Raw genomic sequence first — 22,812 nt, 5'->3', positions numbered from 1 at the left:
GCTCGTTAATGGCATGGAGGCTGCTGCTGAGTGGTGCTGCAGTGGTGCCAATCCGGCGCTCCCAAGCACCCCAGCAGTGCACCATGGCAGAAGCCGGATGGCGCGCGGAGGCCGCTTGTGAGCGCACGCGCCATCCAATGGGCTCTGGCTTCTGCGCCCCCCTCCTCCTCCTCCTCCTCCTCCTCCTCCCAGATGGGAGGAGGAGGAGGAGGAGGAGGAGGAGGAGGGGGGCGCAGGAGCCAGAGCCCATTGGATGGCGCGTGCGCTCACAAGCGGCCTCCGCGCGCCATCCGGCTCCGGTTCCTGCGCCCCCCCTCCTCCTCCTCCTCCTCCTCCTCCTCCCAGGAGGAGGAGGAGGGAGGGCGCAGGAACCGGAGCCGGATGGCGCGCGGAGGCCGCTTGTGAGCGCACGCGCCATCCAAGCGGCCTCCGCGCGCCATCCGGCTCCGGTTCCTGCGCCCCCCTCCTCCTCCTCCTGGGAGGAGGAGGAGGAGGAGGAGGAGGAGGGGGGCGCAGGAACCGGAGGCGGATGGCGCGCGGAGGCCGCTTGTGAGCGCGCGCGCGCCATCCGGCTTGTGTGTCAGTGTATACCATGTTCCAGAAGCATTCTCTCCTGACATTTTGCCCACATCTATGGCAGGCATCCTCAGAGGTCTGTTGGAAACTAATGGTGAGTTATATATCATCTCTCTAATACTATGGAATGTCCAGGGTGGGAGAAAGCCATTGGTGACCATTACTGCAACATTCACACTTAGCCTGTTTGATCAAGAAAAATTTTTTTTCTAAAATGTTTTGTAAATAATAACGAAAATTCGTAAATAACAAAACATTTTTTTGGTAAGTTTTGTAAATATTTTTAATATCGAAACAAAAAAACACCCCAATTAAGAATCGAATTTAGAAACAAATTTTTTCTTGATCAAACAGGCCTAGTACCTTGGTGTCTGAATGTAACATATGCCACACGTTAACCTCAATTTATGTTCAAATATCTGGCCTAAATTTATTGCAGTGAACGTTTTCTGAAAATAAATTGCTTCAAAGAGAAATGTGATTGTAATGATTTTTTAAGATGGACACACAACTTCAACAGGAACATGAGCATGAGCATGTTTCTCTTTCCCACTTCCATGACTGTGATGTCTGGAAGACTAACTTAATGTACTCACCATTTTGTACTGTTTTATTCCTCGGCTCAAAAAAAATATTTCAGTTTCACTGATCTCACTTTAAATATAGCTGTTTTGACTTAAGAGCTCATGGAAAATCGTTCAGGCCTGTCACACAAAATTTGAAATATAGAACTTAAACCTACAAGGATGTATCAGTCTATGAAAAATAATTACATGTGCTTTCGCTTTGAATCCATTATACGTTAAGCACTGTTTATCTGGAATTTCAAAATTATTCCAGAATTGTTCACATGGATGTGATAAGATAGAAATACTCTTGTTTTCTGATGGTTCAATGTACATATATTTTGTTTCATACATACATTTACTTAAAATATTGTGCATAAAATTGTATATTAGGTGTATCTGAAACATACATGAAGACTTGAGTCATTAGAGTCAGCATGGTGCAGTGGTTTGTAGGGCTGGGCGGTTTCGTTCATTAATTTCGTAATTCGTTATTAATTCGTTATTTTTTTGATAACGAAGCGATATTGAACCTTTCAGGAGCAACTAAAAATCGAAACGAATGTTTCAATTCGTTTCGTAATTGTTTCGAAATTGTTTCGAAATTGTTTCGAAATCGTTTCGTTATTATTTCCGCATGTCTGGTGCAAGTTTTATAGTTGTTGTTTGTTTTATCAGTGAAAAAAATATATAATTATCACACCAACAGTCAACAACAGAGGGAGAGGGAAGCTTCAGAAGTTCCTCCTGTCCCATTTGGAAGTTTTTTTAGCATATTGCGTGGTCGCGTCCACCATTAACGAATCGATTCGTAATTGTTTCGTAATTGTTTTGTAATTTCCGAAATTTCGTATATTTCGAACTTTTTTAAAGAAAAATTTCGGAATTCTTTTAAAAATCGAAACGCAAAACCCTCCTAAAAACAAATCGAGTTTAGAAACAATTTTTTTTTGTGGTTGCCCAGCCCTAGTGGTTTGAGTGTTAGACCAGGATTCAATTCCCTGCTCAGCCATGGAAACACACTGGGTAGCCTTGGGCAAGTCACACATTCTCAGCTCCAAGTAGGTTCATCTTAGTGTCAGAAAGAACTTGAAGGGATCCTCTCACTTCTGCAGGAGTCTACCATGTACCATGCAGCTGTGGGCAAGTCTACATAGGGACCACCAAGCGCAGCATTGCTCAAACACGAATCAAGGAACATGAAAGGCACTGCAGACTACTTCAACCAGAGAAGTCAGCCATAGCAGAACACCCGATGAACCAACCTGGACACAGCATATTATTTGAGAATACAGAAATGCTGGACCACTCTCACAACCACCATGTCAGACTACACAGCGAAGCCATTGAAATACACAAGTATGTGGACAATTTCAACAGAAATGAGGAAACCATGAAAATGAACAAAATCTGGCTACTAGTATTAAAAAAGTTTAAAATTACAACAGCACAACAACAGAGAGGAAGCAGGCAGGGACATCTAATTACCTCTCAACAAAAGTTTGCTCCAGGCACAGTCAGCCCATTGTATGCTAATCAAGGTGGTCAGTTGAAACATTCACACCTAGCTCCAGCAGACAAGAATCCTTTGTCTCACTCTGGTCATTCCACAGATATATAAACCCTTTTTCCTAATTCCAACAGACCTCACTACCTCTGAGGATGCTTGCCATAGATGCAGGCAAAACGTCAGGAGAGAATGCTTCTAGACCATGGTCATACAGCCCGAAAAAACCTACAACAACCCAACTTGAAGGCACATAATAACCACAATTCATCTCCAAGATATCTCATTACATTTAAATATGTAAAATAAAGGTAATCAACAATCAGAACAAATCTGATATCCAAAACACTCAACACAAGCATTTCAGAGAAGGGATATTCAACTGGAACATAGAGAAAACATATACAGGCCTCAGTTATGTCAAAGACTTTGAAACAGTTGAAAACCATCTTACTAATTCCCTGAAAGATCTATCCAGCTACTACAAAGATAACCACCTGGAGCCTACCTCTGCCAAGACACAAGTGTGTGCTTTCCATCTATGTAATCGTGAAGCCAACAGGAAACCGAAGGCTACCTGAGAAGGTCAAGAGCTTGAACATTGTTCCCATCCTAAATATCTCAGTGTCATCTTAGATTGAACACTAACATTTAGGAAACAGTGTATGAACACCAAGCACAAAGTAGCTGCATGCAATAACATCCTGTGGAAACTTACTAATAGCACATGGGGTGTAGACACAAAATTAATAAAAAAACATCAGTTCTTGCCTTGTCTTACTCAATTGCTGAGTATGCATGCCCCCTCTGGATAAATCTGCCCATGTGAAGCAGGTGAATATAGCACTGAATGAGACATGTAGAATAATCATAAAGGTAAAGGTAAAGGTAGTCCCCTGACATTAAGTCCAGTCATGTCTGACTCTGGGGTGTGGTGCTCATCTCCATTTCTAAGCCGAAGACCCAGCGTTGTCCGTAGACACCTCCAAGGTCATGTGGCCAGCATGACTGCATGGAGTGCCGTTATAATAATAATCATAGGATGTATTAAATCTACACCTGCTGATGGACTTTATAAGGTAGTTGGCATTGCCCCCCCCCCCCCCCCCGGATGTGTGACAGGAAGTTGCTGCCAATTGCGAGAGAAATAAGGTTGTTGGCAAATCAAAAGACAACCTGGCAAAATGGCACCACCTAGAAGAATCCTCTTGCTTGAGCGACTGTAGAGCAGAACAAACAACTCTGCATCTGTGTGCTTGCCCACAATGCCCTGCCTCATGCACAGAGGAAGAACTGTTTAAAGCTACAGACAATGCAGTTGCTGTTCCCCGTTTTTGGTCTAAAACTATTTAGCTGCTTGCGCTCCCTTTATTTTATCAGTTTTAAACTTATTTATTTATGCAATGCTGTTCACGTGAAATAAAAATGAAGTGATGTCAAGGGATTACTGGTAAATTTAGATAATAACCACTGCAGAGGGATGGATTTCCTGGACTCTGGACTTGCCTGAATTTGCATTTTCACAATAATCCTTATGTGCCAAGAATAAAGTAACTTTGACTATTCCACAGTTCCACAATTACAAAACGCATCTATAGCTATCTATATAATAAAAGTCAGTGTTTGTATGTTTGCGGCAGTGTATGTATGTATGTGGCAGCTTTCTGATTGGCTGCCAATTTCACAGGCCACTGCGCCCTTCACAAATGACGGACCTGGACCAAACTTGGCACACAGAACACCCATGACCCACTTTACTTCCTGGTACGGTTTGGGGGAGGATGGACCATGGATGATGGGATTTGCAGTACTTTCAAAAGCTTCAGCCTCCACAGACCACTGCAGCCCCCAACAATAACAAACCAGAACCAAACTTGGCACACAGAGCCCCCATTATTCACTCTACATCCTGATGCAGTTTGAAGGCGAATGGACCATGGATGATGGGACTTGCAGTTCCTTCACTCACTTCTGGAGTCTTCTGGTGACCCACACCAAGAACAAATCAAGAACAAACTTGGCACACAGGGCCCACATGACCCACTTTACATCCTGGTGCTGTTTGGGAGAGGATAGACCATGGATGATGGGATTTGCAGTACCTTCATTCATTTCTCGAGACCATTCCTACCCACACCAATGACTGATCAAGACTGAACTTGGCATATGAACCACACTACATCCTGGTGTGGTTTGTGGGCTGACCGATCATGGATGATGGGACTTGCAGTACCTTCAATCACTTCCCGAGACCACTGCAATGCACAGTAATGATGGATCAGGGCCACACTTGGCACACAGAGCCCCCATGACCCACTCTACATCTTCATGCAGTTTGGAGGAGGAAGGCAATGGATGGTGGGACTATCATATGGGAATTGTAGTTCACCTGCACCAACTGGACCCAGCTGACATTGGATCTAGATTAAACTTGGAGCACAAACAATGGCTTTCTCAACCCAGGCACGGCCAGGTCCCCAAGCTAGTAATAAATAAAAGATACAAAATAATGGATAAAACAAAAAAATGCTATTTTGGCAAGGTGTGGTATTATAAAAATATTGGATGTAGACTGTAATGGCCAGCAAAGATATAAGAGATATGAAGATATGAACACCAAGGGGATTTTTCCTTCTCACTCCTGATCTATATACTCTGATCTCCAATGTCCAGGGAACTTTTCCTTAAATTGAAGCCTTTTCATTTAAGAAATTCTATTAAAACAGGATAACTCCATCAATCCAGACCCTTTTTAATTAGCTTTGTTTTTGAAGCCATTTGTTCAATATTGTAGATATTTTACCCCGTGGTGATAGGGAATTAAATACTTAATGAGACCTTGCAAGTAACAGAAAAATACATTTGTGCTGGATGATCATGATTTCACCTTGGGATGTAAAAATAACTGACCTCAGCAGAAGCAGCAGGCTGTTAGAAATAAAGTTTTGATTATGGCATACTTCTTCAACTGGAATTGAAAAAAAATACATTTCCTGGGAAAATATACAGTGGGTTGAAGAGTGGGCAGATCTCCTTAGTTAAATCCCATTAGAAGGAAAAACACCAGATTGATTTTTAGAGATGCAATAGGATAAGCTAAAAGGCCTAAATTAGTAAGGAATTAATCCTTAATCCTACTTACATTTTTCTATACCCAGAAGAAGAATGACATTTTAAGATGGAAGTAATTGCCTTTGGCCCAAATTATGCTGAATTCCTTTTTATATAATAAAATGAAAGGTTGCTTGTGGAGGATTCAGGCTGCATCATGATAAGAAAAGTCTGAGCTCAAAATATTAAACAGATTGGAACATGACTGTCAATGCTGTCAAAGGATGCCTTTCTTGAACAAATGAAGAGATTCAGTCTCCTTCACAGATATCTATCCTACTCATATCACATCACATCACATCCCAACCATACTCTTCTTTGTTCACTTGTACTGTGTTAACATTTGATTAAATAATATATACCATCTATACTCGAGTATAAGCTGACTTGTATATAAGCCGAAGCACCTAATTTTATCACAAAAAACTGGGAAAGCGTATTGACTCGTGTATAAGCCGAGGGTGGGAAATGCATCCACTATGGGTCAATGTAGTTATTATTAAAATAATAAAAATAATAAAGTAAAATAATGAAAATGCAATAAAAACAGTAATAATAGAGTAAAATAATAAATGTATTAAATAGAGCAGTACGTGTGAAAAAGATCTTGGAGTCCTTGTGGACAACAAGTTAAACATGAGCCAACAATGTGATGTGGCGGCAAAAAAAGCCAATGGGATTTTGGCCTGCATCAATAGGAGCATAGTGTCTAGATCTAAGAAAGTAATGCTACCCCTCTATTCTGCTTTGGTTAGACCACATCTGGAATATTGTGTCCAATTCTGGGCACCACAATTCAAGAGAGATATTGACAAGCTGGAATGTGTCCAGAGGAGGGCGACTAAAATGATCAAGGGTCTGGAGAACAAGCCCTATGAGGAGCGGCTTAGGGAACTGGGCATGTTTAGCCTGAAGAAGAGAAGGCTGAGAGGAGATATGATAGCCATGTATAAATATGTGAGAGGAAGCCACAGGGAGGAGGGAGCAAGCTTGTTTTCTGCTTCCTTGGAGACTAGGACGCGGAACAATGGCTTCAAACTACAAGAGAGGAGATTCCATCTGAACATTAGGAAGAACTTCCTGACTGTGAGAGCCGTTCAGCAGTGGAACTCTCTGCCCCGGAGTGTGGTGGAGGCTCCTTCTTTGGAAGCTTTTAAGCAGAGGCTGGATGGCCATCTGTCAGGGGTGATTTGAATGCAATATTCCTGCTTCTTGGCAGGGGGTTGGACTGGATGGCCCATGAGGTCTCTTCCAACTCTTTGATTCTATGATTCTATGATTCTATGAATTATTATTATTACATTTACAGTATTTTACCCTACTATAATAGGGTAAAATACTGTAAATGCAATAATAATAATAATAATAATAATAATAATAAATAGATTAAAATAATAAATGTAATAATAATAGGGTAAAATACCGTAAATGTAATAATAGAGCAAAATAATGTAAATATAATAATAATAGAGTAAAATAATAAATGTAATAAAAGAATACTAATAACAGAGTAAAAGAGTAAATAATCTTGACTCGAGTATAAGCCGAGGGGAGCTTTTTCAGCCTAAAAAAGGGGCTGAAAAACTAGGCTTATACTCGAGTATATACAGTAATTAGGAAGGGCTCATCCATGGTCTTCATTGGATTTTCTGTTTCCAAATGTAGATAAATTCTGAATTTGTAGACCAAGTCTATGTAACCCTAGATTCTAACATACTTGAATGAGGCTGATTACAAAGGTTGCTCTTTTACACTATGATCTCACTTTTGGAAGACAAACCCACAAATAACACTATGCAACAAATTAAAAAAAACTGTTTCTGGTTTGAAAATGTTATTTCCTGTTTAACTGTGCAGTATTTACTTTGAAAGTAGTTGTTATACTCCAAAAAACTTGGCTTTTGTGGCTGCCATTGTTGACCTTTCACTGTACTATTTTTAACCTTTCACGTGCCATTTTAAGAATTTGTGCAGACCACAGAAACAAAGATAAACCTTTCCAATGTTTTATGATAGAACCAATTAGAAAAGGATATTTATAACCTAGGAACAAAAATCATGTTACATAGTGTAATGAGTCAGACACATAAAGTTAGGGTAAACAATGAATAACAGAATCACAGAATCATAAAGTTGGAAGAGACCTCATAGGCCATCCAGTCCAACCCCCTGCCAAGAAGCAGGAAAATCACATTCAAAGTATCCCCAACAGATGGCCATCCAGCCTCTGTTTAAAGATCTCCAAAGAAGGAGCGACCACTACACTCTGGGACAGAGAATTCCACTGCTGAACAGCTTTCACCATTAGGAAGTTCTTCCTAATGTTTCGGTGGAATCTTCTTTCCTGTAGTTTGAAGCCGTTGTTCTGCATCCTAGTCTCCAGGGCAGCAGAAAACAAGCTTGCTCCCTCCTCCCTGTGACTTCCTCTCACATATTTATACATGGCTATCATGTCACCTCTCAGCCTTCTCTTCTGCAGGCCAAACATGCCTAGCTCTTTAAGCTGTTCCTCATAAGGCTTGTTCTCCAGACCCTTGATCATGTTAGTCACCCTCCCCTGGACACATTCCAGTTCCCTTAAATTGTGGTGCCCAGTATTGGAAACAGGATTCCAGGTGTGATCAGACCGAGGCAAAATGGAGAGGTAGCATGACTTCTCTGGACCACTTTATTGATCCAGAATCTGTGGGTCTGGCTGAGGCCATGTGTTAACTTGCAGCCACTTGCTCAGCTTCCTTTAAGCAAAACCACAAAGCAATATAAAGCTACGGGTTGCCCACAAATTGTTTCTTGGAAGGCAAGTCTAAGGTGTTCTTTCCCAAGTCACAGGACTGTATAAAACAGAGTACCCCCCCCCCCCTCCATGTTAGCCTTAAGGGGAGCTCTTTCACAGTCTCCTGGGTCATAGCTAGAGGTTGTTTTAGAGTACCACCCTTCACCAAAAAGATGCCAATCTAACTCTTTCATTCTCCTCCCAATGCTGTTAGCCACCCGTTCAACTTCCCAGCCCTAAGTGGTCCTTTATTAATGGATGCCATCAAAGTGTCCCCTCAAATACTGAACTTTTTGATGTACTAGGTTCAAAAACCAACAACATTCAATATCATGAAATCCCAGGTTCTGTAGTTTAAGGAAAGGGTTTATAATTCTCAGCGAGTACTTCATCAATCTATAACATGTAGGATTACAGAAGAGGCCACCATAGGATTTTCATAATGATATAATTATGTGGTTTGAAAGGCAACATATGAAGGAGTCTGAAAACATTTCTGCTAAGCAGCATGCTCAGGTGTAATGAGGTGACTTAAAGTAGTAATATGTATTCATCACATCTCTGTAAATATGCTCGCAAATACATACAAGGATGTCTGACTGTTTCTAACAAGTACAAAACAAGATAGATTTTGGCACTGAATATGTGAGTTGTTTTGTATTGAGCTCTGCTTCGGAGGATTTCCATTTCTGTCTCTATCTTTTTACACAACTCACTCAAAATATATGCTGCTTGTGGCAGACCTTGGTCCAATGAACCCCTGACCTCTTTCAAAATCTTACATACCTAACCCCCCCCCCCCAACCAAACGGTAAATACCTGCTTGTGCTTTTTAATAGACAATAATTAAATTGGGTTTTGTGAAAAGCTTAGTTTGCCTAAACTTTTGTCAACTTGGCAATTATAGGTTGTAGTGCAGACTACCTTTCTTAGGGGTGCATTAGAAAGTTTAGACATATACATGTTGTTGTTGTTCATTAATTCAGCCGTTTCCAACTCTTCATGGCCTCATGGACCAGCCCATGCCAGAGCTCCCTGTCGGCCATCACCACCACCAGCTCCTTCAAGGTCAAGACAGTCACTTCAAGGATACTATCTATCCATCTTGCCCTTGGTCGGCCCCTCTTCCTTTTTCCTTCCATTTTCCCCAGCATCATTGTCTTCCTTAAGCTTTCCTTTCTTCTCATGATGTGGCCAAAGTACTTCATCTTGGCCTCTACTATTCTTCCCTCCAATGAGCAGTCGGGCTTTATTTCCTGAAGTATGGGCTGGTTGGATCTTGTCACGGTCCAAGGCACTCTCAGAACTTTCCTCCAGCACCACAGTTCAAAAGCATCTATCTTCCTTCGCTCAGCCTTCCCTATTGGGCCAGCTCTCACATCCATAGGTGACTACGGGGAATAGCATTGCTTTAACTATGTGGATCTTCATTGCCAGTGTGATGTCTCTGCTCTTCACTATTTTATTGAGATTGGACATTGCTCTCCTCCCAAGAAGTATAAAGGGAGTAAATTCAAACTATTTCCCCATGGAAAGCTTGTTAATATGCTCATAATAAAGGAAGCAAGTCACTATAGAATATAGATTGTTTGCATTTTCTATGTTGCCCCACTATATGAAGCAAAAAGGACAATATTTCAGCATTTAGAACACTGTATCAAAATTTGAAAATTTGAAAGAAATTATGTTTTTGGTTTTAAAGTGTTATTTCTTGTTTAATTGTGTGGTACTACTGAAAGTAGTTGTTATACTCCAGTTTTTGTGACTGTCACAAACTATGTTGAATTGGTTGAGACCCCCACTTTACTGCAATGAAGCTCTCCCATCCAGGCCAGGCATGTAGCTGGGGGGAGGGGGGTTGAGGGGTTTCAGCCCCCCCCCCTCCTGAAATTCTCATGGTGGTTCGCACAAAGGCCTTACTGGTCCATTATTTAAATTGTTATGTTTATTCATATCATGATGTGATCACCATACTCAATATATCCCATATGCATGGGGGTATTGGGGTAATGATACAAAAGGTTTGCTAGGCTAGACCCTCTTTCACTCAGACTCAGCCCCCCCCAAAACTCAGCCCCCCGAACCCCCCCTGAAAAAAATTCAGCCCCCCCCCCCCCCCCCGAAATGAAATCCTGGCTATGGGCCTGATCCAGGCCACTCCAGTTGGGTCCACCAGCCAATGAGCTCAAGACAAGTTCAAACTCATTGGTTAGATCAGTGGTTCCCAAACTTATTTGGCCTACCCCCTGGAAATCAATTTTTCTAAATCTTCTCTTCTTTCTTTTATGCTTTCACCACTCCCTTACAGTTATTCATTGTCCCAAATGTACATGTGGCCATTACTGCCCCCCCCCCCCCCGGATCGCTGCAGCACCCACCAGGGGGCAGTAACACCCACTTTGGGAATCACTGGGATAGATGTTTGTGCCTTCCCCAGGACTGCACCAGAGGACATAGACCCCTGGAAAGAAGACACCACCACCCAGATGAAATGGCCCACTCTGCCACACACTACTGCACCATCTTGGAGAAGATGGACCTGGCTTGAAATCTGTTCCCCCAATAAATCATGTGGCTCCCTCACTTCTGTTTTTACTTTTCTTTTCTCTCTATCCCCCCCCCCCCCTCTCTCTCACACTCTATCTATCTATCTATCTATCTATCTATCTATCTATCTATCATAAACATACATACACATACACTTTCTCTTTCCGTTTCTTCTTTCTCAATAAAGATTATTATAAAAATACATCATGTGGCTCCCATATAGTGTGAAACAGCCCTTGAGGAAGATACACCTTTCCAAGGCTACTTTACAGAAATAATGGACAGTGGAGGATGGTGTGGTATTGTCTCATAAGTCAACAGGAAAAGAAAAAGGGGCATAAAAGGAAAAATATGAGAAATATGTGGGCATAAAATAAAAAAATGAGAAATTTCAGTTCTATGAATATTTCTTCAAGATGGGAAATACAACGGCAGATTTATGTATGAATTAGATGACACTTATGTATGAATTAGATGGCACTTTTTTAAAGCATAGTATTCCTAAAACTAATGAAATAAATGTGTTTATCTTAGCACATTAACTTCCTTATCTAAGTATATTTCATTTAACATACTTCATTTTTAGTTTTCACATGAAAGTAAAAGGGAATGTTGAGAAAGGATTATCTATGAGGAAATTATGCCATTTAAGGAAAACAAGTTAATCACAAATATTTCCCCCTATATTATAATCTAACCCATAAAGCCTTAAATCCAAAAGGGAGTTGGGTTTTATTTAAGAGGAGGAGCGGGGAAGGGACAACAAGATTAATCCAGACCTACGAAGTCATGTTTTTGCTTCATTATGTGGCTGTTCTGGAACAAAAAGTCAGAAAGTGAGTATGTTTGCACAAGGTATTCCTGGAGCTGTTTGGGGCCAGTAGTCAAAGATCATTTGGGACTTATTTCATTTTCTTACAAAACAGATATACAGAAAACACCACTGCATTATCTGACCTGAGCTTCTGCTTAGGCTTCTCACCATTGCAGAAAGCCTGGAAGTGCTGAGTGCGGGTTCCAGAACTAAGGTGGGCCAACCAACAGAACCCCCAGTATTAGAGTCCCTGAGAGCATGGTGTCTGATAGTGATACAATTTCTGGTTTTATATCAGGGTATAGGTTGTTCACAAGGTGCCCAATGATGTTAACCACTTCAGAAATCTAGCCTCCCTACTGTTCCCGGAGGACAATTATAGTGGCGCCAGGCTTTAATTGCATTTCCACTACGGACACCACACAGTTACACTGACTTTGTACTAGGGTGTTAAAGTGATTAGCCAAAAATAGTTAAATAAATAAAGAGAAAATGGAATTGATGCAATATCATTACAGAAAAGGATAATTCCATATCAACAGAACTTTTAAAGCAACGAGACCTTTTTTGGTATCAGCATGTCTTCTTTGCTACACGCAGTACATAGGAGACAAGGGACTTGAATGAGCCACACTGATACATTCCGAAAATGTACAAGTTGTAAATATCTGATATGATCTTGCAAGACATTTCAGATCTAATTTATGGATCAAAATATTTCAATATTCCACACAAAGAGGAGTCAATAGCTATATGACAAGTGGTTTGATATGTCTGAACTTCGCTGTCAGTTTCATGCATTTGAACTCGCAAATCTTTATGCTTCACAGTGGTCCTCTATAAAGCAAAACAAAAAGGGAATGCATTCAAAAGTTGACTTTGGGATATCCCAATGATAAAACTAAAAGAACAGTGGGGGATCTGGTACAACTCCAATTTCTAAAGTGTGCAGTTGAAAGGATCTGAAATGCATTCACGACACTTTAAGACTTGTCCTTTCTAGTTTCTGTTCTTTTCATCTGCTTTGCATTCTCTTATTCCCAGCAGGTGGTTTCTCCTATGCCACTGCCTAGAAGGATTCCAGCTGTGAATTCTATTGCTTCATAGGCTATTAACACTCTCCATCACTTCCTATTACTGTATGTAATATGAGGTATATTGAGAAAACTTTGGGATTTCTTAGAAACTAAGTAGCTACAGCTGACTCTGGCCTTGCTTCTCATGTCCACATACTTCCTAAGGAGTTTTATTCTATTCTTCCTCATGAACTTGTGCTGATTTTAAAATATTAGAGGAAATCTTATTTCTCCATCCCGTTACCCTTTGAGTTACTCCTTATTTTGTGAGGAATTAAGTAAATTATTTTTATATATAGAAGAATGTCCTCCCTTGGCTGAAGTAGGTTGTTGTTAATTGAAGTAGATGCTGTGTGGATGTGTTCTCTTGATATTTTATTGATGTGCTTTTACATTCTGTTTCACTATATGTGCATACTTTAATTTGTTTTTATTTAATTTTACCATTTTGCTTGGTGCAGCTGAGCAGTAAGGGCTCTCCCACCTCCAAGGTGGCCGAGGGAGTGCCAGTGCAGACACTATGTGGGTCCATTCTGGCATCTGAGATGTTGAATCAGGCTCACCATTAGTTGTCTGTGTAGAAGGGCTCTGACATTCCAGCTCCATTCCCTCCAATGATTTTTAATGTGAGGAGGAATTGCAATAATGATCCTTCTTCTGACTGTTCCAACAAACATCAATGATGGAAGGTGGGGGAACATCAGTCTGCTGCATCCTGTTGCTTGCAAAGGATGCTGCCAGGTAAGCCAGAACTGGGGGACTATTGCATTCCTATGTATTCCTGTCATGTATGACGTTCTGCAGTTGATGGTGGTTGGTGATGGAAGGGTTAATGTAAGCATTCTAAAGGGTTGAGTAATCTGTAAGTAAGGGCTCAGGGGTGAAAGCAATTAAGGGTAGAGGTATATAAGAGATAGGTTGCAGCTGGGTGTTTCTGGATAGAAGGAGCAAGCCTTGGAACTGATTTTTGAGAGAAAAGCATTTGTCTTATCTTGGTGGTAGATGCTGCTGGTTTCCTCCCATGTTTGTCGATTTTTGATGTCCTGACCTGTCTCCTGAACCTTTAGAATCCTGGAACCTTGAATCTTTGGACTGGCTTTTGACTACGGTATAGACTCTTGATCCCCGGACTTTGTTTATTGAACTCTCGGCATTTGACCACTGGACTGGACCTTATGACTATGTAGTTATCTTGAACCTGCAACAGTGTTTGCTATTTTTGTTTTATATTCTGTGGCTGAGTGCCATCTTTATGTTTTATATTTTGGACTATTAAAACTGCCAGAAAGTAAGTGCTGTTTCAATTAAATTGTTTTATACAAATGGGGTTCTTGTTTGGTTCATCTCTGCCTCTGTAAAGGCAGAGCCCTGGCATCGTGACAATTCCTAACATGACTGAATGTGTAGGGATTATCAATACAAATCAATTATGAATTTGTAAGTTTAGGTTCATACATCTGTAACTGCAATAATAAATTATAGTTTTCTTTTCCTGACTTTTTTGGCCATTAACTAGAACAGACAATAGGGGAGATGAATGCCTTTGAATTCACATTTGTATATTTCAGTATCGCTAGAGATTTTAGCCTAACAGTAGAATCCTGTTCTTGAAGTACTTGTACAATGATTGCTTCCACACTCCATCTTTTCTGTGGCATTCACAACCTCTGTTCACTAAGTTTTTACAGTCTTGTCATGATGTCATTTCCAAATATTGGCATTTTTGAATTTCAGGGTATTGCAAAGAGATACATAGCAATTTATTTAATAAATCAATCCTATCCAATGCAATCTACGGATTTTCAGGACAACAGCAATTGCACTGAAATGCTATCTCTTGCAGATCCTATTTATTACCTCCTTTTTCACACAACTAGTAAAAAAATGATAAATTATTCTTTATCATCAGTCAATTACTGTTTCTAATTAAATGACCCTTAATTTGTATTTTGTTTTCATGGTGTCTTTGTTAATTTAATTGAAATTAAATTCATTCCTATGTTTAAAAAATGGAACAGCACAATTAATCAAAGTGCAGGGTATGTGTGTAAATATTCTGTTCATACAGAACCCACCCATGCAAATCCAAACAGTATTTTGGATTTTCACAAATCCATCCCAGGCAAAACAGCTTATGGACCATATGCTATAGGCAGATTTAACCTCCTAAATATGAAGAAGCTGAAAATAGGGTGAGTTGTGACTCGTGGTTTTATCTGGTAATTTTGACCTAAGGATCATCTGTACACAAGAAGTTTGCTTCAAACTCTTTTTGAAAATATCATGTAACGTTTTCAAGCTACTTGAGTTATGCAAATATGGTTCTTCCCTCTTGCAAATTATAACTATAGAGCAACTGATATAGTTCTACTTGAATTGTAACTAAGGCAGTGATGCGTGTTGATTGCAGCTTATTTTTAATTTATGTGGATCCAAACTAAATTTGCTTAGTGCCAAACTTAATTTATGTGGTGGCATGTCACTAATTTAAATTGGCTGAGTATGGAAATCCTGTTAAAACTTATTCCACCCTTCAAAAAACCATTAAGATCTGTCTTGCTCCAGATGAAAGCAAGATATTACAAAATTTATGAATTACAATGGCACAGCAGATAGACATGTGTCAGATCAGTGGCATATTCAGTTCCATTTTATAAGCAAAGAAAAAATGAATTTTGTTTTGGAGATGATATACTGGCAGAAGAAAAACAGAACACAAATATATTAAAATAGTGTAAAGAAGAATAAACTTTATTTAAACCCCGCTACCATCTCCCCAAGGGGTCTCGGGGTGACTTACATGGGGCCAAGCCCTGCAATACAGTAAACAATATACAACAGAACACAGTAAAATAAAATAAAATAAAATACAAACCCATTATAAACACATCAACAATATAAAATCACACATTTTAAACATAGCAAATGATCACATTGGGCAGGCTGATTTGAATGGATTAAAAACTTTAAGAACACTGGTGAGACAGCAATGTAATGTGTCTAGAGAGGAGATCCAAGAGGTAGAGTAGGGTATGATTGCACTAGCAGGAGAATAAAGTGCTACCGAGGGCCATTTTACAGAGGTAGGGCAGGTCAGGGTATTATTGTTCATTCACCCATTGAAGGCACACTGGAACAGCCAGGTTTTCAAGCTCTTCCTGAAGATTGCTAGGGTGGGGGCTTGTCTAATATCTCTGGGGAACGAGTTCCAGAGTCGAGGGACCACCACAGAGAAGGCCATGTCCTTCGTCCCCGCAAGTCGCTCCGGAAGATCAAGAGCTCATGTAGGTTCATAAACAGAAATGCGGTCATGCAGGTAGGCAGGTCCCAAACCGTTCAGGGCTTTGTATGTAAGAACCTGCACCTTTAATTTGGACCGGAAAATGAATGGCGTTGACCGCTTCCTGTAATTTTGTAGAATGCTAAAAGAGTTGTTATTGTTGTTTTTGTAATCATTACTGCTGTCACTATCCAACTTACAATGACACTACGGTCTGATTTTCTTGGCAAGATTTATTCTGATATTTGCCATTACTTTCCTCTGAAGCTGAAAGTCTTACTGAAGATCACCTAATGGATTTCCACAGCCATGTAAAACTGTGTAAATCTGTGATCCTCAATCTAGCAGAATCACAGACTGAATCTACACTGTAGAATTAAGGCAGCTTGATACCACTTTAACTAGCATGGATAGGTCCTATGGAATTAGGAGTTAAGTTTTATAAAGTCTTTAGCCTTCTCTGCTAAATAATGGTGGTGCACCACCAAATGGCAACTCAAATGATTTCACAGCATTGAGCCATGGCAGTTAGAGAGATAATAAACTGTATTAATTCTGCTGTATAGATGCACCCTTAGTCCAACACTCCAACCACTATGTCATGCTATCTCCCATCACACTGGTTCAAAGACTGCTATCATACAACTTTATTCCTCTTTCAAGCAATGTTTTTGGTTCTCACATGCCATTCAGTCAGTTCCAACTTATGGCAACCTATTCATAAAAACCTCAAGAGACCCTGATATTAACAGCCTTGTTCAGATTTTCCGAACACAAGCCTATTCTTCCCTGATTGTCAATCCACCTGCAGTCTTTCACGTTTCCTACTATTTTTACTGAAAATTCATTTAAATGTGTCATTTCATTCTTCTTCGTGCTGCATACAATCTGTCTCCATATTTCTTTGGTAGCATGAAAATTGGGACTTGTACCTGCACTGTTAGGAAGTTAGAAAGATGTGCACATCACAAATGACATGTGCCTGTTTATTTATTTTATTTATTTATTTCATTTCTACCCTGCCTTTCTCAACCTGGGAGGGGACTCAAGGTGGCTTACAAATCTGGCAAAATCAATGTAAACAATCTAAGTATATAAGAAATTCAAACACATAACCATCTATCAAACAGATTAAAACCACATATCAAACACCAAGTCATGATCTCGTGTCCAAATCATATCCCTGCATCTTTCCACAAGGAAAATACAAAGGCTGAATATGTATTTCAGATGCCATTTCATTTTTTTTGTTTGCCACAAACACTGCCACATCTGAAGCTGACTTCACAGCATCTGCCTGTTCATGTTCTAGGCAAGCTTACTTTTTGCAAGAAGAGAACCTGCTCATCTATATATATATATATATGCTCTGTGCATAATGAGTACCTTAAAAACAAAAGAACCAATGAACGAAATCACACCAAATTTGGCAACAAAACGTCTCACAACACAAGGAGTGACCATCACTCAAAAATTATGATTTTGTCATTTGGGAGTTGCAGTTGCTGGGATTTATAGTTCACCTATAATCAAAGAGCATTCTGAATTCCACCAACGATGGAATTGAACCAAAACTGGCACGCAGGACTCCCCTGACCAACAGAAAACACTAGCAGAGTTTGGTGGGCATTGACCTTGAGTTTTGGAGTTGTAGTTCACCTAGATCTAGAGAGCACTGTGGACTCAAACAATGATAGATCTGGACCAAACTTGGCACAAATACTCAATATGCTCAAATATAAACACAGATGGATTTTGGGGGAAATAGACCTTGACATTTGGAAGTTGTAGTTACTGGGATTTATAGTTCAACTACAATCAAGGAGTATTCTGAACTCCACCAACGATGGAATTGGTCCAAACATCCCACACAGAACACCCATGACCAACAGAAAATACTGTGTTTTCTGGTGGTCTTCGATGACCCTTCTGACACCCCCCCAGTGACCCCCCCTCCCAGGGTCTTGACTTCCCAGGTTGAGAAATGCTGCCTTAAGGCCATCCAGTCCAACGCCCTTCATCTAGGCAAGAAAATATAATCAAAGCCCTCCTGACAAAGGGCCATCCAGCCATTCACACACACACACATATGTATATGACAGATGCAGTATTAAAGATTTGAAAGGGACTCCTAAAGAAGGACAATGCTATGTTCCATGTTCCAGAGTAGGCAAATGAGACAATCTCCACATCACACTGGCAAAGGAACAGCAAGAAATACTGTTTACCCACAAGCATAAAGACATTACATATATTAGAAACCAACACTTTCTAATTACTTTATTTTCCAGATCACCAGGCAGGGCCACAGCAACGTGTGGCAGGGGATCGCTAGTTCATTATATGCAACTTCAGTATACTGTAACTTACCCTCACTTGACCAACAAATGCATTGGCTTCTTCTTCTTGTACTGTGAGGTTCTTAGGAAGAAAATGGTCAAAGACTGGACCATTATCATTTACATCAGTTACAACCACATTTACTGTAGCAGTTGATGTCTGTAAGAAAAGGAATAAATACAATTATTTATATGTTGTATCATACATCAAGGTGGGTAAGGTGCGGTCTGTGGTCTACAGGAACATTTTGTGCCCCGACAGATCTCCCAGGTATCCCCTTCCCATTTTGCACAATGTTCACTCTATAGATTACCAAGAAGCTGCTATATTGAATTGTTAAAAGGATTGTTGATAATCAAAGCCTCGTGGTTCTTGAAGGAGCAGATTTAACATTTGGCTTGCATGCATACCTAGTTTATGAAAAAGTGGCAGAAGACCCAAATTTAAATAAACACCCAATTAAGAAAATTCTGATGAGAACTTGGAACAAGAATAAAATAAACATTTATACAAAAATACCACAATGGACTTCAATTCAGGAAGCCTTTAAGCAAAGTTGATATCCCAAGGGTAACAGAAGATGGTTAACCTATGCAGATTCACTCAAGAAGACGTGAGGCAATGCCCAACTAAAAACAAGGACAGACATAAACCAACAAGGCTACAACCTGAACTGGTTTGACTTTACCCAAAATACCATCAATATGAAAAGGACATACAGGTCCGCAGTTTGGGGGTTCTCCTGGACTCAGTGCTGTCGCTTGATGCGCAGGTGTCGGCGGTGGCTGGGAGAACCTTCGCAAAATTAAAACTCATGTGCCAACAGCGACCATACCTCATGAAGTCTGACTTGACCTTGGTGGTTCATGCCTTAGTTACCTCTAGACTGGACTATTGCAATGCTCTTTATGTGGGGCTACACTTGAAGACGGCCCGGAAATTACAACTTTTCCAATGGTCGGCAGCCAGATTAATAAATGGGGCAACTTACAGGGTCAACCCCCCTATTTAAGGAGCTCCATTGGCTGCCATTCATCTTCCGGTCCCAGTACAAGAATCAGGTTCTTACCTATAAAGCCCTAAATGGTTTGGGACCCGCCTACCTTCATGACCGTATCTCTCTCCATGAACCAGCCCGGAGAGATTAGGAAAGCCCCTACTTTGGAAACTTTTAAAAAGAGTCTAAGACCTGGCTCTGCGGTTGCACTTTCGAAGAGTAGCCATATAATTTTATGCTAGTGCTCCTCCAATGTTCTTGTCCCAGGAGTCCCGTCCCCCCACACACACACACAAAGGTTGACTTAATTTCCTATCTCTCTATGAGTTCGCCCTTACAATTAGTTCTCCCCCCTTATCTCACCCGGAGTTTTTAAAATCATTTTATGTACATGTGGCCTGCCCTTTGTTTGTCTGCCATTATGCTTAGTTCCTATGTTTTGTGTATATTGTTTTATATGCTTTGATATTTTATATTTTACTGTTATGTTATTTATTTGATTGTAATTTGTATTGTTATATTATAATTTTGTTTGGGCTTGGCCCCATGTAAGCCGCTCCGAGTCCCCTTTGGGAAGATGGTGGCGGGGTACAAATAAGGTTTATTGTTGTTGTTGTTGTTGTTGTTGTTATACAAAATGTTGCAACAATATTACATGGCACCTGTAAAAATAGCCAAAATGCAGCCACAATTAAAAAAAATCTTTGGGAACTGTAAACAAGCAATGGGATCATTTTTTTTCTTATATGGTGGTTCTGCAAGAAGGCAAAATATTTTTGGATAGAGATCCATAAAACTATAAGAAAAGTATCAAAACTCAAAATACCCATGTATCCAGAGGCATTCTTACTAGGCATAACAGATAGATCGCTTTTGAAGACATATGACAGACATTTCATTCTGATGACAGATACAGTAAGAATTGTGTAGGTGAAGATGTGGAAACTAGAAGAAACATCAAAAATGTAAGACTGGATAGTAAAGGTAGCTGAAATAGTGGAAAAAGACATTTTGACATGATATCCTCAGATAAAAGACCTTTCACTATTCAAGAAACCCTTCAAGGATTTCCTGGTAGAAAAGAAAATTCTAACATGGGGATTTCATGTTTAAAATGTTAATAAATTACATTATATTTTACACAATGAACTAGATAAAATGGAAAACACAAAAAAATCTTATGTATATGAAAGAAGGATATGTAAAAATTGACAATGTATTTCAATTGTGTGTGTGTGTATATAAACTTTTTATCCGTTGTGACCACCAGCTAACAGGAGGGGCTGCTATGTTGAATTCCAACTTCAAGCAAATCAATGTTATGACTAGGAAGCTATTTAATCCCTGGATCATTTCATTAAAAACACTCTTTCAGATATGTCCATATAGTTATACATAGTTAATACAGTTATGCACAGCTTAGAGCCCAGAACAAGCAACAGCAGCAAAATGCATTACTAGGGTGGAATGGTGATGGTCACCATGTTGGCACCATGAGATGTCGAGCTAACCTTAAAAAATGGGGCAACAAAGGGGAGTCCACGATGTGTGAGTGTGGAGAAGAGCAAACCACAGACCACCTAGTACAATGCAGCTTGAGCCTTGCCACATGCTCAATGGAGGGCCATCTTATAGCAACACCAGAGGCACTCCAAGTGGCCAGCTACTAGTCAAAGGACATTGAGTATAATGCCAAGTTTTTAAACTTTGTGTCTTTAAATACATTACCACTCTATCCTCAATTTGCTTCTGACATGATAAATAAATAAATAAATACCATGATGGAGAGGTTAAGTGGAGAATTAGCATTTATATAATTACTCTTTAGTGATAAAATGGAGATATGGCAAAGAGAGGGTTCCTGAAGGTCATATAGTCCCAAACTGGTTATCCGATTTTCAATGAGTTCAATTAGCATTTTTGAGAACCTATTTTTCATGCTGTTGCTGTGATTACTGTGCTCTTTCTTTGCTTATTTTTTTTCCTTGGCAGTTCACATCATACATTTAAGCTCAAGTGCTTAGCTAGTCAAGGAAGTAGGGGGAACAAACATTCAGGACTGCTCCAATCATGGTTGCTAGATGCCATCTGTCTCACCCTCTAGTCAATAAAACAAAAGAACAAAAAGTGAGACTGAGAAATGTGATGGCAGTGGTAACTCTACTGCTTTCACATGGCAAGAGAAGAGATGGCTGCAATGCAAAACCTGACATTTTTTTGAATGCCTGCTTTAAAAAAAATGCATTGTGAGACAAGGGATTTAGAAAATGGCCTGTTTTGAAAAATCATCTTTCTCCCTAAACAAAGGCATGTTGTCTGCTTTGTCGAACCCATTTACACTTATAAAAAAGAAATCTTGCTGAGTAGCGTACCGCTAAAAAAAAAAAAAATCCCATAAGTATAATGTTGATGCTCAAAGATTTTTTTTTTGTCGTGTCAGGAGCGACTTGAGAAACTGCAAGTCGCTTCTGGTGTGAGAGAATTGGCCGTCTGCAAGGATGTTGCCCAGGGGATGCCTGGATGATTTGATGTTTTTATCATCCTTGTGGGAGGCTTCTCTCATGTCCCCGCATGAGGAGCTGGAGTTGATAGAGGGAGCTCATCCGCCTCTCCCCGGATTCGAACCTCCAACCTGTTGGTCTTCAGTCCTGCCGGCACAGGGGTTTAACCCACTGCGCCACCGTGGGCTCAAAGATGATCAAGTGGGAAACCGAAACAGAACTAATAAAAGAGAGTATGATTGCCTGGGCGGCGGACTTTGGGCACACAGTCCTGCTGAAAGAGTGGGAAAACATATGGAGAGAGAAACTAAAACTTGCTAAATCCATCACTATAATTGAGAACTGGCAAAAAGTCTTCCACCATTGGCACCTTACTCCCCAAAAACTATCTAAATACTACAAAGGAGCAAACAGTCACTGCTGGAAGTGTGGAGCACAATTGGGCTCCTACTACCACATATGGTGGCAGTGCAAAAAAGTAAGGAGTTACTATGTATTGTCGAAGGCTTTCATGGCCGGAATCACTCAGTTCTTGTGGGTTTTTTCGGGCTATATGGCCATGTTCTAGAGGCATTTCTCCTGACGTTTCGCCTGCATCTATGGCAAGCATCCTCAGAGGGTCTGGTTGCAATAAGTACAATAGGTTTATATATCTGTGGAATGGTTGGGGTGGGGCAAGGAGCTCTTCCCTGCTGCAGTTAGGTGTGAATGTTAGCTAATCACC

General features: G+C 40.3%; 1 protein-coding gene across 6 annotated transcripts in view; it reads right to left on the bottom strand.

The window, feature by feature from the left end:
- The window catches only part of PCDH15 (protocadherin related 15), a 1,134,710-nt gene that overhangs the window by 220,344 nt on the left and 891,554 nt on the right, over window positions 1-22,812 (bottom strand). For all 6 annotated transcript variants that reach the window (XM_067465706.1, XM_067465711.1, XM_067465710.1 and 3 more), the window contains one exon: window positions 18,621-18,749. In XM_067465706.1, coding sequence (XP_067321807.1) covers window positions 18,621-18,749 — 129 coding nt within the window. The remainder of the gene's footprint in view (window positions 1-18,620; window positions 18,750-22,812) is intronic.

The sequence above is a fragment of the Anolis sagrei genome, chromosome 3 (assembly GCF_037176765.1).
Source record: "Anolis sagrei isolate rAnoSag1 chromosome 3, rAnoSag1.mat, whole genome shotgun sequence".
Taxonomy (NCBI): Eukaryota; Metazoa; Chordata; class Lepidosauria; order Squamata; family Dactyloidae; genus Anolis; species Anolis sagrei.
The sequence above is the reverse complement of the archived record's forward strand: the minus strand, read 5'-3'. Positions and strand labels throughout refer to the sequence as shown.